Source organism: Crotalus tigris, unplaced genomic scaffold (genome assembly GCF_016545835.1).
Source record: "Crotalus tigris isolate CLP2741 ecotype Arizona unplaced genomic scaffold, ASM1654583v1 scf7180000018127.1262416, whole genome shotgun sequence".
In the NCBI taxonomy this organism is placed as follows: Eukaryota; Metazoa; Chordata; class Lepidosauria; order Squamata; family Viperidae; genus Crotalus; species Crotalus tigris.
In genome coordinates this window covers 647,125-664,675 of record NW_024096838.1, presented here as the reverse complement: position 1 = coordinate 664,675, position 17,551 = coordinate 647,125, and the positions used below count along the sequence as shown (strand labels likewise).

At 40.3% G+C, this 17,551-nt stretch overlaps 1 protein-coding gene across 1 annotated transcript; it reads left to right on the top strand.

The window, feature by feature from the left end:
• Positions 1 to 6,546: 6,546 nt before the first annotated feature.
• LOC120310157 (vomeronasal type-2 receptor 26-like) lies at positions 6,547 to 15,946 on the top strand. The gene is made up of 5 exons (XM_039348258.1): positions 6,547 to 6,551; positions 8,811 to 9,102; positions 10,013 to 10,828; positions 13,268 to 13,394; positions 15,051 to 15,946. The coding sequence occupies exons 1-5, from the start codon at positions 6,547 to 6,549 to the stop codon at positions 15,944 to 15,946; spliced, it is 2,136 nt and encodes a 711-aa protein (XP_039204192.1).
• Positions 15,947 to 17,551: the final 1,605 nt, after the last annotated feature.

Sequence of the window (17,551 nt, the reverse complement as noted above, 5' to 3'; positions counted from 1 at the left end):
ATTCTCCCTTTAGATCAGTGGTTCTCAACCTGTGGGTTGGGACCCCATTTGGGGTCAAATGACCATTTCACGGGGGTCACCAAACAACGCAGTCTGCCTTTTTTCCCCCTTTTCCTTAGCTGTGCTACTCCCTTTTATTCTATTGCCCTGCTGAGCCCGCCATTCTGCAAACGGTGCTGCACCAGTTGAGTAGTCCTCGACTTACGACCAGTTGAGTAGTCCTCGACTTACGACCAGTTGGGGGTCATGGCATTAAAAAGGTTGAGAACCACTGCTTTAGATGCTTTGGAGAATAGGTTGACACCCCTTCTTTGTGGCAGCCCTTCAAATATTGGAACAATGCTATCATGTCACTCTTAGTCCTTCTTTTCATTAAACTAGACATACCCAATTCCAGCAACAGTTCTTTATATGTTTTAGCCTCCAGTCCCCTAATCATCTTTGTTGCTCTTCTCTGCACTCTTTCTAGAGTCTTAATCTTTTTTACATCATGGGAAACAAAACTGGAAGCAATATTCCAAGTGCAGTCTTACCAAGGCATTATAGAATGATATTAATACTTTACAGGATCCTGATTCTGTCCTTGTTAATGCAGCTTAAGTGTATGTTGGCTTTTTTGGCAGCTGCAGCACACTGCTGGCTCATATTTAAATGATTGTCCACTAGGATTCCAAGATCCCTTTCACAGTTACTACTATTGAGTGAGGAACCACTTATACATTTGGATTTTCTTGCCTAAATGTAGAACATTAGCTTTTTCACCATTGAATTTCCATTTGTTCAAGTCCAGTATTCAAGTCTGTCAAGTTCCTTCTCTATCTTAAGCCTATCTTCTATGTTGGTTATTTTAGGTGCCACTGCAAATTCTCCATCTATCCCCATCCCAATAATTGATGAAGGTATTAAAGGGCCTAAGATAGCCTTGGGGTAACCCACTGCATACGTCCCTCTATATAGATGCAGTTCTATTAAGGAGTACACATTGAATGCTGTTCGTCAACCTATTATGAATCCATCTGGAGTGATGCTGTCTAACCCACATTTTTCTATCTTATCAAGTAGTAGGTTGTGGTCTACTTTATCTAATGCCTTACTGAAGTCCAAGTAAATTATATTCACAGCATTTCTCTGGTCATTTAATTTTGTCCCTTTGTCAAAAAATGCAATAAGATTTGTCAGGAATGATCTGTATTTGACAAATCCAGAAGCAGAAATCATGGGTCTAGGAGGAACTCCAGATGTTCATGTGATCCATCATGTGCAGAGAAACCCCATCCAGCACCAAAGATGGAATAAGAATCCTAGAACTGGCAGGCTCAAAAACTCAAAATCACTCAACCTTGCCAGTATTCAGCTGAAGCCTATTGTTTTCCATCCAAACCTTCACAGCATCTAAGACATTCACAGCATGAATGTCATGGTTCCGACAGATGAAACTCTTCAAAAGAACTTTGAGGCATTGTTTACCTTAAAGGATCTTTTATTTGAGAAACAAAGTATCGGCACTACATAGTTGAAACCAAAAACTAAATTCCCCTCCCCTGGATACAAAGTAACAAAGTACAATTCCTTCCTCCAATAAACAGTCGTAAATCACATTCCCCAGTTAGCTTGAAGCACAGACTTTCTCCCCAGCTCTCCAGCCCACCAAAACACTATCAGCTCTGGGCCCAATGTCCTTGGATTCCCACGGCTAAGTTATTATTGTCATGACTAGCTGGACTCTCATCCCTATTCCCCCTCCCACTAATTCTAAAAGCAATAGAGAAAATGGCTGCATTTCCATCTGTTGTCATAGCAAGAATATCCGATGTTAGCAGGGTTGACATCTAATTCACCAGGGGTAAAATAATAAAATTATGTATTATCAACATGCTGATGATACTTCGCCCCATGATGATGGATGAGCTCACTCATTGTCTTTCTGTAGATGTTGAATAGGAGAAGAGAGAACACTGAGCCCTGAGGCACCTGACATGGTGGGGGTCAAGGACAGGAATTCTCCTTCCCAATCATCACTGACTGGCATTGACCCCAGATAAAGAAAGTGAACCAGCACACCCACCATGCTGCCCACTCCAAATTCTCTGAGCTGATCCTGAAGAATACCATGTTCAAAGGTATTTCACTTTTCACTATTCTTTTTCAATGTACAACCTTTCTGTCAAAGTCCGAAGAAGATGCACCCAGAATGCTCCAATGGAAACCCAAGAAAAAAGCAACAGTCATAAGTTTGGAATTGACCCCCGTGCTTACAGCATCATTAAGACTCTGGCCTACATTCTCTCTCACTGTTGAGAGAAGAAGAAGAAGAAGAAGAAGAAGAAGAAGAAGAAGAAGAAGAAGAAGAAGAAGAAGAAGAAGAAGAAGAAGAAGAAGAAGAAGAAGAAGACGAAGAAGAAGAAGAAGAAGAAGAAGAAGAAGAAGAAGAAGAAGAAGAAGAAGAAGAAGAAGAAGAAGAAGAAGAAGAAGAAGAAGAAGAAGAAGAAGAAGAAGAAGAAGAAGAAGAATTTGCAGACGACACCAAGCTGGCAGGAATAGCCAACACTCCAGAACACAGGCTTCAGATACAGAAGGATCTGGACAGACTTGAACACTGGGCACTAACTAACAAAATGAAATTCAATGGTGAAAAAAGCAAGGTTCTACATTTAGGCCAGAAAAACCAAATGCACAAGTACAGCATAGGTGGCACCATGCTCAATAGTAGTAACTGTGAGAGGGACCTCGGAGTCCTAGTAGACAATCACTTAAATATGAGCCAGCAGTGTGCTGCAGCTGCCAAAAAGGCCAACACAGTGCTAGGCTGCATTAACAGAGGGATAGAATCACGATCACGTGAAGTATTAATACCACTCTTCAATGCCTTGGTAAGGCCACACTTGGAATACTGCATCCAGTTTTGGTCACCATGATGTAAAAAAGATGTTGAGACTCTAGAAGAGTACAGAGAAGAGCAACAAAGATGATTAGGGGACTGAAGGCTGAAACATATAAGGAACGGTTGCTAGACTTGGGTATGTCTAGTTTAACGAAGAGAAGGACAAGGGGGACATGATAGCAGTATTCCAATATCTCAGGGGCTGCCATAAAGAAGAGGGAATTAAGCTATTTTCCAAAGCACCTGAAGGCAGGACAAGAAGCAACGGGTGGAAACTAATCAAGGAGAGAAGCAACCTAGAACTAAGGAGAAACTTCCTGACAGTGAGAACAATTAATCAGTGGAACAGCCTGCCTCCAGAAGCAGTAAATGCTCCAACACTGGAAGTTTTTAAGAAGAGACTGGACAGCCATTTGTCCGAAATGGTGTAGGGTTTCCTGCCGAGCAGGGGGTTGGACTAGATGACCTCCAAGGTCCCTTCCAACTTTACTATTATTATTATGAAGAAGAAGAAGAAGGAAGAAGAAGAAGAAGAAGAAGAGAAGAAGAAGAAGAAGAAGAAGAAGAAGAAGAAGAAAGAAAGAAGAAGAAGAAAGAAGAAGAAGAAGAAGAAGAAGAAGAAGAAGAAGAAGAAGAAGAAGAAGAAGAAGAAGAAGAAGAAGAAGAAGAAGAAGAAAGAAGAAGAAGAAGAAGAAGAAGAAGAAGAAAGAAGAAGAAGAAGAAGACCTGGCAATGGCTAAGAGCAGGAAAATTGAAGAAAGAGACCGAGGGACTAATTCTGGCTGCACAAGACCAAGCCTTAAGGACAAATGCATACAAAGTCAAAATTGAGAAGACAGCAACAGACAGTAAGTGCCGCCTATGCAAAGAAGCTGAAGAAACAGTGGACCACTTGGTAAGCTGTTGCAAGAAAATTGCACAGACTGACTACAAGCAGCAGTATGACAAAGTAGCAACAATGGTGCATTGGAAGATCTGCAAAAAATATCATTTGCCTGTAAGCAAAAACTGGTGGGATCATAAAATAGAGAAAGTCATAGAAAATGATAAAATTAAACTGCTCTGGGACTTCAGAATTCAAACAGACAAGCACCTGCAACATAACACCCCAGACTTAACAATTGTCGATAAGAAAGACAAAAAAGTCTGGATAGTGGACGTGGCAGTGCCTGGAGACAGCAGAATAGAAGAGAAAGAACTGGAGAAGATAACAAAATACAAAGACCTACAAATAGAAATAGAAAGACTGTGGCAAAAGCAAGCAAGGGTAGTACCAATAGTCATAGGCGCCTTGGGTGCAATCCCAAAACAACTGGAGCACCACTTGAACACCATTGGCATTAACAAATTCGCTATTCGTCAATTGCAAAAGGTAGCCTTAGTAGGAACTGCTTCCATCCTGCGACGATATCTGTAATACCATCAAACTACCTTAGGTACAAACCCAGCTGCATGACCTTGAGCCAGTCACTTTCTCTAAGCCCTAGGAAAGAGACAATGGCAAACCGCTTTTTAAAAACTTGACAAGAAAACATCAGCGAGTTTTCCAGGCAGTCTCCAAGAATTGGTCATGGTTAAACAGAAGAAAAATAATAATTTGCACATAATGACCAGTTCTGGGGTACAATTTCTCAGCCAGCATATTGCCCTTCCTCTCATACTTGCTAATACTGTGGTACCACTGCTAAACGTTAATTTCATATAGGGCATCAGTTCAGCTTCCTAAGATGATGATGATGATGATGATGATGATGATGATGATGATGATGATGATGATAATAATAATAATAATAATAATAATAATAATAATAATAATAATAATAATAATACAGTTGGAAGGGATCTTGGAGGTCATCAAGTCCAACCCCCTGCTCAGGCAGGTAACCCTATACCATTTCGGACAAATGGCTGTTCAGTTTCTTCTTAAAAACTTCCAGTGTTGGAGCATTCACCGCTTCTGGAGTCAGGTTGTTCCACTGGCTAATTGTTCTAACTGTCAGGAAGTTTCTCCTTAGTTCTAGGTTGCTTCTCTCTTTGGTTAGTTTCCATCCATTGCTTCTTGTCCTGCCTTCAGGTGCTTTGGAAAATAGCTTGACTCCCTCTTCTTTGTGGCAGCCCCTGAGATACTGGAACACTGCTATAGTTTAGACTATCTGATTAGACTATCTACTGTTTGATTATAAATACTGAAATAGGTAGGGCATTTCTATCAGTCTTAGGTTGCAGTACTGCCCCTTCTACTTCCCAGTTATTGGTGGAATACATGCACTCTTGATGAAGAAGATTGGGAGAAATTGTGCAAAGGAATGGAAGAAGAGTAGACATCAACTGTCAAGATACAGAAGATATACAGTATTTTTTGGAAATTCAGCTGGTCTTCCTGCCACATAACTGAGTATGAAATAGCTTGAATTGTCTTGTTGAAGAAACTTCTCCGGATGCTTAAAGTGTCAAATTTAGCAGAAATGGCTAAGATTTCTGCTTATTTGAAGGATTATTCACAAGAAAGATACATTTCGGTTTGGAGAAGATGGATAGATTATATTCAGAATAAATATGGGACTAAAAAGTTCCATTTATTTTATGAATAAATTATTGAATATTATTATTGCTATTATTATTATTATTAACAATAGTTTAGTGTAGTGGAATCTTTATTATATTGTATTGTTTATAAATTGGGATTTTAATTTGATTATATGATAAAGTTCATTTGTAAATTGTTTATCCTGTGTTAAAAGAGAGCTAAAGTGCATTATATTTGTTTATCTACATAGTTGGTTAATGTTAGTTAGACTATGATTATTATATTTGTTACCCTGTATTCAGCTCTGGGAAGTCGGAGAGGGGGTTGGGGGGGTGGGTTTGGGGTATATTGTGTAATTTTTGTAAAATTTTTCAATAAAAAAAAAAGAAACTTCCCAATTTGTCTCTAGATCTGCTGCCTGTGTGACATCACCAATGTGTTTTGCTGTCAACTAGGATTTATTCAGCCAGGATCCATGGGCTACATCCAAAACAGAAAACCAGGTTTCCTCTCTAGTAGCAGAGCAAGGAGTTTCCAAGACTCACAATAAACACTACATAGCTGCCCAAAACCAAGGAGGTAAGCCTATATAGATTCCCAGGAAGGTCTATTGAAGGCTAGTTGAGGTCAATATAGTCTTGGAAACTACAGTAGGAATTTCTCCTATTGCTTATAGTGGACTAATAAGATGGAGTCTCTTTGACTTCAGATACACCTTCCCCACTTTCATTCATCTGGGCAAACTTGCAATTTATGACATAAGTGACCAGCTGATTCCTTCTGGTCCCAACCCCTATTCAAGCAGGAGATCTGATCTTTTTCATTTCTTCTCCCTATCTTTCCCCTTCCTTTCCTAACTTCCCTGCAATCTTGTCTCGTCTTTCCCATTCAGCAGCCAGTACAGTTTTCCTTCAGGTTTTTGATTATTTCCTCAGAGGGCTGAGCCTTCCTTTTGAATTGGTCATGGTAGTGCTTTCTTAAACTTTCTTTCTCAATGGAGCACTTTGGAAACTACACTCTTGAGGAAGTTACGAGAGTGATATTTCTTCCACATAATTTTCACAATCACAGTTATCTCTCGTTTCATCTTGATGCCACGTCCCTTAGGATTTTCCTTGCCAACAATCTGAAGAGCAACATGAGGTAATCCTTCACGCAGGCTGCATAAACACCTTGGGTGGGTGAGGTTTTGGGCAGGGCGGATGGTATGTAGATAGCCATTGTCTCATCCTCTTAGATGTTAGCCTTTTATTGAGCTTTGTCTATGCTACAAAAGCTCCTGTAGGTTTGTCTTAAACGATGTTCTGCTAACAGTGTAATGAATACAGGAAAGAGGGCTGGCATAGAAGGATGTTTCTGTTATTCCTGTTATTACTGCTGCTCTTCCTGCCTTGTACAGCTTCCAGGATGTGGAAGACCCATTGCCCTTTGACTCTGGGGCAGGATGGGGAACAGCCACTGAGTCATGGCAAGCTAGGAGAACTTCTCATTAGCGGCATCATCTGTGGAACGAAGACTCGTTTTCAACCAAATAATTTCCGCAGGACTCCTTCTGCAATGGTTTTCGTGTAAGCCTACAGTGGCCTTCCACCTTATCTGATTGCTCCTGTATTGATAAAATTCTGGTTCTTCCAAATTCCATGATATCTCTCTTTTATATGGTTTAATAAGTGCTGCATCTCTCTTTGGAAACACATCTGGAAATGTATTTCACATAATACAGTTGATGTGGCTATAAGCCATAATACTGGCTGACATGTTAGTGGGATGGGAAGTCTTTCTGCAATCAGATGACTGTGCAGAACAAGAATCAGGAGAAGGAGAAAAAAAATCAATCAATCAGAATAGAGCTGGAAGGGACCTTAGAGGTCTTCTGGTCTAAACCCCTTCTCAAGCAGGAGACCCTATACCATTTCAGATAGGTAGCTGTCCAGTCTTTTCTTAAGAACCTCCAGTGATGAAGCCCTTACAACCGCTGAAGGCAAGCTGTTCCACTGGTTGCTTTTCACATTAAAGTTTCTCCTTAATTCCAGGCTGCTTCTCTCCTTGATTAATTTCTATCCATTGTTTCTTATCTGCTTTTTGATTACCTTTTCCAGTATCTTCCCAGGTATTGATGTTAGGCTGATTGGTCTGTAGTTTCCTAGATCTGGTTTTTTTTCCCCTTTTTTTTTAAGATGGGAACCACATCAGCTCTTTTTCAATCCTCAGGTAATTCCCCAGTACTCCAGGATTTTTTAAAGATATGGTACAATGGTTCTGCGATAATATCAGCCAGCTCCTTCAGGACTCTGGGATGTAATCCATCAGGTCCTGGTGATTTATATTCATCAAGGTGTTCTCTTACCATTTTTTTCCTTATTTTAATTTTTATTTCTAGTTTGTTTTTTACAGTTATAATTTTGGTAATTTGGGTTATAGTTTCTTTTTCTGTGAAAACTGATGCAAAGAATGAGTTAAGCAGCTCTGTTTTCTCTCTACTGCCTCTTACTTTCTTGCCATCTTCTCTTTAATAGACCAACTGTTTCCTTCACTTTTTTCTTGTTATTTATGTTAAAATAAACTTTTTTAAATTATCTTTATCTTCTGTTGCAAGTCTTTGCTCATTCTGAGCCTTTGCTTTCCTGACTTCATCTTTGCAAATTTGGGCTATCTGCTGATATTCTGCCTTAGTTGGGTGTCCCTCTTTCCGTTTTTTGTACTAGTCCTTTTTGTCTTTCAGTTTATCAGAGTGACCTTTGTGCAACCATGCTGGTTTATTCTTGGATTTCTTATTTTTATTTTTCAGTGATATTGCATTGGGCTGGGCTTTTATGATCATATTTTTCAGTGTTTCCCATGCTTCTTGAGTTGTTTTCCCCTGTATGATTTTTATCCATAAAATTTTGCTTAGGCTTTCTCTGAGTTTATTAAAGTCAAGGATTTTTTAAGTTTAAGACACTGGTTGGATTATATTTTATTGCTTGTGTTTGCATTATATTGAATTCCAATATGATGTGGTCACTATCGCCTGAGGTTCCAGCAACTTCAGCTCTCTCTATCACTTCTCTATTAGTAAGAATTAGGTCCAGTTTGGCTTTTCCCTCCTCTACCTTTGACAAAGTTGTCAGCTAAGTTGGTTAGGAATTTGTTCAATCTCCCACTTGCTGCAGAGTTTGTCTACATATAGAAATCAAAGATTGGCAGTTTAGAAATAAGAATCACATTCAAAACAAGTCCTCACTCTAAAATAAGAACAATCTCCCAACTCTCAATGACAGTTGAGAGATTCCCTTATAGCTGGGAATTGTGCTTGGATATTGAGGTTCAATTAGTAGTTATTGATACATAGAAAAGGTTTATGGTGCTAAAGAAAAGAACAATGTTGTGATTGATGTTCATGGGTTGCATACATATTGACAGGAAAGGATCTCCAACTTATTGGAAACTCCTGTCCTTCCTCTTTGCTGTCCAAGAGATCAACCAGGATCCAAAATTCTTAATCAACATGACTTTGGGCTACATAATCCAGGACAGCTATTTTGATGTGAAAATGACTTCAGATGCTCTCCTGGACCTGCTTTCAGCGGGAAATGCCAACATTCCCAACTACAGCTGTGGAAGGCAGAAAAACATCCTGACTCTTCTTGAAGGGGCCTCCACGGACATCTCCATCCTGATTTCACCCATGTTGGGTACCTACAAAATCCCTCAGGTGCTTTTGTGTATTGGGTTGTATCTAGATTTGAAATAAGAGTTAAATCTCCACAATCTAACATCCCAGTGCTGATTGGTAACCTGTACCAGCTAATTGTGGTCATTTCCCCCTTAATGATAACATCTTCAAAGCATTCAGGGATCCTGAAGCATCATCCAGCCATCGTTGAGGTGGTGCAAATCATGTCCACCTTTGGCAAATGCCGGTTGGATAATTCCAGAAGTCTCAAACATCAGTGGAGAAATGACCTCTAAAGTGAAATTCCTGCTTTAGGGCTTATGGGTTTGCAAAGTGACTAGGGAAGCAGTTTTCCTATAAAATGTCTACGGAGATTCTCAGTCATCTTGGTCAGTGGTTCTCAACCTTTTTAATGCCGCAACCCCCAACCGGTCGTAAGTCGAGGACTACTCAACCGGTCATAAGTCGAGGACTACTCAACTGGTGCAGCACCGTTTGCAGAATGGGACTTTTGGCGGGCTCAGCAGGGCAGAGACAGCCTGGACAATTCCTATTGGCTTTTGAAAGCCAATAGAATTAGACTCTATTCAAGAGAGTCTATTCTATTGGCTTTCAAAAGCCAATAGAATAAAAAGGAGTAGCACAGCTAAGGAAAAGGGGGAAAAAATGGTGGACTGCGTTGTTTGGCAACCCTCGTGAAATGGTCGTTCGACCCCAAATGGGGTCCCAACCCACAGGTTGAGAACCACTGTTCTAGGTCATAGTTGTCCCAAAGGTGCTTTTTCAGGAGGCAACTGGACTTTCTTGTTTTTCTTTCCCTATAAAAGTTTCTTTTTTGCAAAAAGTGGGCTACCCTTTCTCCCAGAAGTCAAACATTTTAACCCCCAATTCATGTTTTGTCCTTAATCTGATCAAACAGAAGATCTTCATCTCTCTCTTTCCTTTTCAGATCAGTTTTACTTTTGCTTCGCATGTGCTAAGTGATAAAACTCAGTTCCCCTTTTTCTACCGGACTGTCCCTTCAGTAGAAGCTCAGTACTTGGGGATTGTGCAGCTCCTCCACCATTTCAGATGGACTTTAATTGGACTTTTTGCTCCAGACACGGACGATGGAGAAATGTTCATGAGAATCTTTAGCCCACTCCTTATAAGGAATGGAATTTGTGTGGTTTTGTCACAAACCATCTCTGTGGTTGCCAGCAATTTAAACCTTGTATTAGAACCATTCTACCAATGGACACAAGTCAATGTCTTTGTCTACTTTGGGGAACCAGGTTCCTTCATACATGGAATCTTCATTATGCAGAGAGTGGTTCAGGCTGTGAAAGCACCCACTCCTGGCAAAGTCTGGATCACTACACCTTCCTGGGATTTTATGCTGGATTTGAGATATAGTCCACGAAATATACTCTACACTTCTGTTTATTTTTCCTTCTTCACCCACTCCCAAAAATGGACAAACCAGGAGGATTTCCACTTATTTTATCAATCTATTAGCAGATATGTAGAGGAAAAGTTTCATTGTTCCTATTCAAAGCATCCCTTGACCAAGAAAGGTTGGACCAGGTGCATTGAGAAAGAAAAGATGAAGATCCAACTGTCGCAGGAGGAGAAGGAAAGAAGCTTCTCTCTAGACAACTACCATATTTATCACGCTGTCTGGGCTGTGGCACAGGCATTAAATGCTGCATATTCTTCCAGAAGTAAGAAGATGAGGAGGAAAGATGGAGACAAGCCAGAAGTCCATAGGTTAAAACCATGGCAGGTATTACCTTTTCTATTATCCATCCCTGTCCTCTATTTGATGTATTTGTACCTCTTTATAAAGTCTTCCCATGAAGTAGTAGTACCACTTTTAAAAGCCTTAGTAAGACCACACTTATAATACTGCATCCAATTTTCCTTACCATATTATAAAACAAAAATGTCAGGACTCTGGAACGAGTGCAGAGTTGATTAAGGGGCTGGAGGCTAAAATATTGCAGGAAGATTGTGGGAATTGGGTTTCTATAATCTAGAGGTGACATTAGAGCAATTTTTCAATATTTGATGGGCTGCCACAAAAAAAAAGAATTTTAGAATCAGAATAGAGATGTAAGGGACCTTTGAGGACTTCTAGACCAATCCCCTGATTAAGCAGGAGACCCTATACTATTTCAGACAAGTGATTGTCTAGTCTCTTCTTAAAAACCTCCAGTGATAAAGCATCCACAATGTCTGAAACCAAGCTGCTCCACTGGTTCGTTGTCCTCGCTGTTAGGAAGTTTCTCCTTAATTCCAGGTTGCTTCACTCCTTGATCAGTTTCCATCCATTGAGGAGATCAACCTATTTTCCAAAGTACCAGGAGGCAGGACAAGAAACAATGGATGGAAACTAATCAAGGAGAGAAGCAACCTGGAATTAAGGAGAAACTTCCTAACAGTGAGGACAATGAACCAATGGAACAACTTGCCTCCAGAAATTGTGGATGCTTCATCACGGGAGGTTTTTGAAGAAGAGACTGGACAGCCACTTGTCTGGAATGGTATAGGGTCTCCTGCCTGAACAGGGGGTTGGACTAGATGACCTCCAAAGACCCTTCCAACTCTGTTATTGTGTTAAACTGTCATTTCTATAACTGTATAGATTGGACAGTGAGATGGAAATAATGCAACATGCTGAGGTTTGAGCAAGTGCAACTGTCAACCTCCCTTAGACATAAAATAATAATAATTTAAGTATTTATTTCAATGTTTTAAGAGTAATATGATTAAAATGAAAAGTATGGACAATGCTAATTCTTAATGAACAGCTATACAATTTATCCAAAAGAGAGAAACTGTACCATTTGAAGATTATTTCTTTTTGCGTTTTCCCACTTCATACTAAAATATTTTAATCTTTTGTCAGTTTCATTTTTTTTCCTGAGAGGAACCTTAGCTCTGTTTCATATTTTCATTAATACACAAACATAATAATTCTCCTTGCCAAAAAACTAGGTCTCATCATTGATATTCAAAATTAAAATAAAATGTCTCCAGATGTCTAAACAAATGCACAGCCACCTGAGTTTGAATGAGTTTTGCACCATAGGACTCTCAAGAATAAAATAATAAAATAAAATAAAAAATAAGATAAAATAAGATGATAAGATAAGATAAAATAAAATAAAAAATAAGATAAGATAAGATGATAAGATAAAATAAAATAAAATATAATATAAAATAACAAAACAAAACACAGGCAACATGTCTTCTCTTTTCCCTCTCTTCTTTTGTCCCCTTCCCTTCTTCTCCATCTCTTCATTTCACTATTCTTCTTTCATCTGTTTCAGTTTCACCCCTTTCTGCAAAGCTCCCATTTTTATAATTTTTCCATGGATGGAATGCATTTAAATGAGAATGGCAAGGTGATGGCTGATCTCAACATCCTGAACTCCGTGATATTCCCCAATAAGTCCATAAGGAGACGGAAATTTGGAAGTCTGAAAAGAGAAGGATCTCTAGACTTCAAGCTTTTCATTGACCAAGATTGCACTGCCTTCCTCAACTCGCTAAACAAGGTTCGTTTAACTATCTAACTTAACTCTATCCTACTTATGGATTGGGACAGAGGCAGCAGAAAAGCAATGTCATTCGACATATATCTGCCATGATAAGGTGCAACTGTAGAAGTCTCTTTCGTATTAAATCAAACTGGCATATACAAAGCACTATCAGACCATCCAGAACTCAGTCCATTAATGGCATAATTTCATGGGAAACCTTGAAGAAGGAATGAGGACTAACTAAAGAGTAATAAAAGGTGTGTCAGTAATGAAAAGAAGGACTAGGGGGGACATGTTAGCAGTGTTCTAATATCTAAGAGGCTGCCACAAAGAAGGAGGTGGTCAACTTATTCTCCAAAGCACCTGAAGGCAGGACAAGAAGCAACAGATGGAAACTAATCAAGAAGAGAAGCAATCTAGAACTAAAAAGAAATTTCCTGATGGTTAGAACAATTAATCAGTGGAATGATTTGCTCCCAGACGTTGTAGAGGTTTTTAAAAGAAAATTGGACAACCATTTGTTTGAGGAGGTGGTTGGACTAGAAAACCCCCAAGGACCTGTTATTTTGTTATTCTGCTAAGGATTCTGGTTTGAAGTTCCAAATTCAGCCCACAACTGAAGAATGATGGGTAAATGATTCTGTCACATGTCCTGATTTCTCCTTTTTCCTGCTCAGCCTCTGCCTGCTTCCCAGTGTGTGGAGAGCTGCCGTCCAGGATTTGTCAAGGTGCCTCGGGAAGGGAAACCTCTTTGCTGCTATGACTGCCTTCCTTGTGCAGAAGGGACCATCTCCACGTGGGAAGGTGGGTGATACAGGAGAAAAAGGGAGGCTTTGGAGGAGATGCATTGATATGTGTTTTATTGTGCATGCATATGTTTGTGTGAAAGTTGGGACTTTTGGGGAAGCTAGCAGCATCCTTGTGTTTATGCAGTTTTTACCACAATGACTAAAGTCATGCTATGACATGAATCCATAAGCTTGGTTTTATGTGTCATGTCTCACAACATTGTCATCCTCACTTTCATCAGTCTGATCCTATGGACATCAGTGCTAGAGCCATTGGTGGCATTCTCCCAGGAGCCCATGAAAGCAACCTAGCATATTGGTTTCCATAGTGGAAGTCTCCATGACCCACCTGTTGTGCTTCCTGGCCCTATACAGGGGTGTAATATGGTAGAATGTCGGGAGAACCCAACAGTGATGTGTGCCATTACATTCTGAGCCATTTATGTGTATATGTGATTTCATGGTATAAAAACAAATATCAGCAGACACACTTGCTTTGGACTTGGTTCCCAAGGGCCCAAATTTACTTCTTTGCAGAAATAAAGTGTTGGATCCCAGGTACTTCTCTTGGCATGGGCTGGGCCAACAAGCCAACCCCAAAGTGAGAATAGCCCCAACCTTTGAGGTCTTCTAGAAATCTCTTGAAACATGTTTCCTTCAATTGGCCTGAGGATCCTCTGGTAGCAAGTAGCTTGTGTGATGCTTATGTGTATCATCTTGGTGTATTCCCTCCAAGCAATCTTGTTTATTTGCAATAGTGGCGAATATCTGTAGCTTGGGTATAGAATGAGAGGGAAGGTTCATCCTCCAAGCTTGCGGGTTGGTTTACGGACATTTCATTACCAGGCTAGGTAAGATGTTCAGCGGAGATTAGCAGATGTCAGTGTCAGTGTTCTTCTGTTTATAAGGGATTCAAGTATGAGTGTGTCAAGTGACAGTTGTGTGATGAGTCATCAACCTACAACCAGACTACTAACAGAATCCAAATCAACCACACAACCAACTAGAGACACGTCAACCCTCAACCAACCCACACAGAAGTTCACCTCCCAGTGACCCTGACCTGATGTAACCTCTCCATCACAAGACCCATCACTAGCCTCTCACTGATGAGTCACACCTGACCTATCCCCCTCCCACCAGCACTTCACCTCCCAATGACCCTGACCTGATGTAACCTCCCCATTACAAGACCCATCACAAGCCTATCACTGATGACTCACACCTGACCCATCCCAAGACCCTCACTTGACACATCCACACCTGAAGCCCTTATAAGCAGAACACTGACATCCCCTAAACTCCACTGAAGATGTTACCTAGCTTGGTAACAAAACATTCAGAAACCAACCCACAAGCTTGGAGAATGAACCTTCACCCTTGTAAACATTTCTCTTTTAATTTTGGCCTATAATTCCTACAAAAGAAATTTAAGTTACACAAATAGGTGATCCCAAGCTGCCTTTGTTAGGGTGGAGATTCCCTCATCCTTTTGCAAACTGCCTGTGATGTAGGCCGAGGTTGGTACCCATTTCCCTAAATTCTTCCCATGCTTCATCATTTTATAAAATCTCCCCCTCAAACAAGTGTGGAGGAACTCTCACCCAAACAGGCATTTGACCACATGGAAAATAAAAAGCTGTACCAGAGACATTATTCTTTCTCTCCTCAGATGCAGAAAAATGCCTAAAATGTCCAGAAGATCAACATCCAAACATGGCCAAAGATCAATGTATCCCCAAGACGATAACTTTTATGTCCTACCAAGAACCTTTGGGGATCATCCTAGCCTCTTTTATCCTATATTTTTCTATCACAACTGTCCTGGTGTTAGGAATCTTTATTAAATATCAAAAAACTCCTATTGTCAAAGCCAATAACCGGAACCTCTCCTACATCCTCCTGGTCTCCCTCCTGCTTTCCTTTCTGACTTCCTTTCTCTTCATTGGTCAACCAAGGAAAGCCACCTGCCTTCTCCGTCAAACAACATTCAGCATTGTTTTTTCACTTGCTGTCTCTTCTGTCTTGGCCAAAACGATCACAGTGGTGTTGGCCTTCCTAGCCACAAAGCCAGGCCACTCGATGAGGAGATGGCTGGGAAAAGCTTTGACCAATTCCATTGTTATTTTTGGTTCTAGTGTCCAGATTGCCATTTCTGCCATTTGGTTGGGAATCTCTCCCCCTTTTCCAGATTCAGACATGCATTCCCAGTCTGGAGAGATTGTCCTGCAATGCAACGAAAGTTCTATTGCCATGTTTTATGGAACCCTGGGCTACCTGGGCTTTCTGGCTGCCATCTGCTTCACAGTGGCTTTTCTGGCCAGAAACCTGCCTGGGGCTTTCAATGAAGCCAAGCTGATCACTTTCAGCATGCTGGTCTTCTGCAGTGTCTGGATCTCTTTTGTGCCCACCTATCTGAGCACCAAGGGGAAATTCATGGTGGCTGTGCAGGTCTTTTCCATCTTGGCCTCCAGTGCTGGACTACTAGGCTGCATCTTCATCCCCAAGTGCTACATTATTATCCTGAGGCCAGATCTCAACAGAAAGGAGCAACTTATATTAAAATAAAATAAGAATATAGTCTTATGAGGGGTTTTTTTAATATTTTAAAATGAAAATTTAGAATTCCTTGTGATCAAATACATTTGGTATTTTATATTAAAACAAAATTCAAGCTGCATTTTTTCCTATTATCCCAGATTTCGGGGATAGTGACAGAACCAGAGCACAGTCTGGCCCTTTCAAAAATGCTTTTCTACAAAAAGAGACCTCAAAATATATTATTCTATATTACAAATACTTTTTATTTTGGTTTCTGATTCTCAGGGATTCTGCTTACTTTTGCTTCATCTTTTCATTGTCTTTATTTAGAACTCTAGAATATTTTTTTTAGAGATTCAGGACACAGCAAGACATAAACACTTGCATGCATGATTGGAATCAGTTTGAATCCTACATTGACAACTTTATTTTTACCAGTTATGTTAAAAGGTTGAACAAGAAAAATAAAATTAATAAAATTCTATTGTGCTTGACATTTATTGATTTGTCCTGCTGTTGCCCATCTGGACTCAACTATTTCTTTATTTATTAAATTTATGTTCCACCCATCTTATCCACAGATGACTCTGGGCAGCTTACAGATATTAAAACTAGTACACATTAAAATAACAAAACAATAATTAACAACAATAAAAGATAAATACTGTTAAAAGATGGGGAAGAGGGGAACGCATGCACGAGAAGAACTGGAGTCTTTTCTAATCCAATGGTCACCTGCAGAATGGAGTCTTTTCTAATCCAATGATCATCTCCAGACCCCCATTGGGGTCCCAGGCCAACTGGCAGAGCAAGATCTTCAGGCCATTATGGAAGGTCCAAAGTGTGGGTATGGATCTCACTTTGGGGAGGGTTAGATGTTTTAAAGGGCAGGAACCATGGCAGAAAAGTCTCTTCTCCTCGACCCCATCAGCTGAGAATCCTTGACTGAAAGGATCTGTAGCTTACCCACTCCGACAGCATTGGTAGACAGGACAATCCCATTGGGTTGAGATGGTTCCTCAAGTAACCAGGGCCCATAGCATACAGGGCTTTAAAAGTTATAATCAACACTTTGAATTTCAACCAGAAGCAAACCAGCAGTCAATGTAACTCACAGAACTGCAGTGCAAGAAGAGCCAGCCTATGGGAACCAAGAACTACTCATGCTGCCACATTCTGCACAATTTGTAGCTTCAGAATACTGTTCGAGGTGTAGGAAGTCAGCACCACCACCCCTCCAGGAGAATGAAATATTTTGGGGAATATTAAAAGAGGCAGAATATTATAGTTCCCCTAAAGGAGAAGAGGAGAGAGGCAGAAAACAGCCCAGTCAACCTGCCTCAAGCAGAAACCTGGAGAGGTGGTCTTTGTAATCCATTCAGAAAGACTGGGCCACCCTATTCATAAACAAAACGCCTTCAGAAGGATGGAGCTGATGGAATTAGAAAAACAAAGACTCCTAAAATCTACATTCCCCACCCAGCTCCAAGGGCAGGACAGTAGCTCCCAGCCACAATGGGAGTCAAGCAACAATAATTAGAATACTAAAAGCCTCCAGTGATGAAGTACCCACAACTTCTGAAAGCAAGCCCTTCCACTGGTTAATTGTTCTAACTGTCAAGAAATTTCTCC

Coding starts and splice junctions, on each gene's coding strand:
- LOC120310157 (XM_039348258.1), top strand. Junction 10,829..13,267: donor ATAGGTTAAAACCATGGCAG/GTATTACCTTTT, acceptor TTTCCTGCTCAG/CCTCTGCCTGCTTCCCAGTG. Junction 13,395..15,050: donor GACCATCTCCACGTGGGAAG/GTGGGTGATACA, acceptor TTCTCTCCTCAG/ATGCAGAAAAATGCCTAAAA.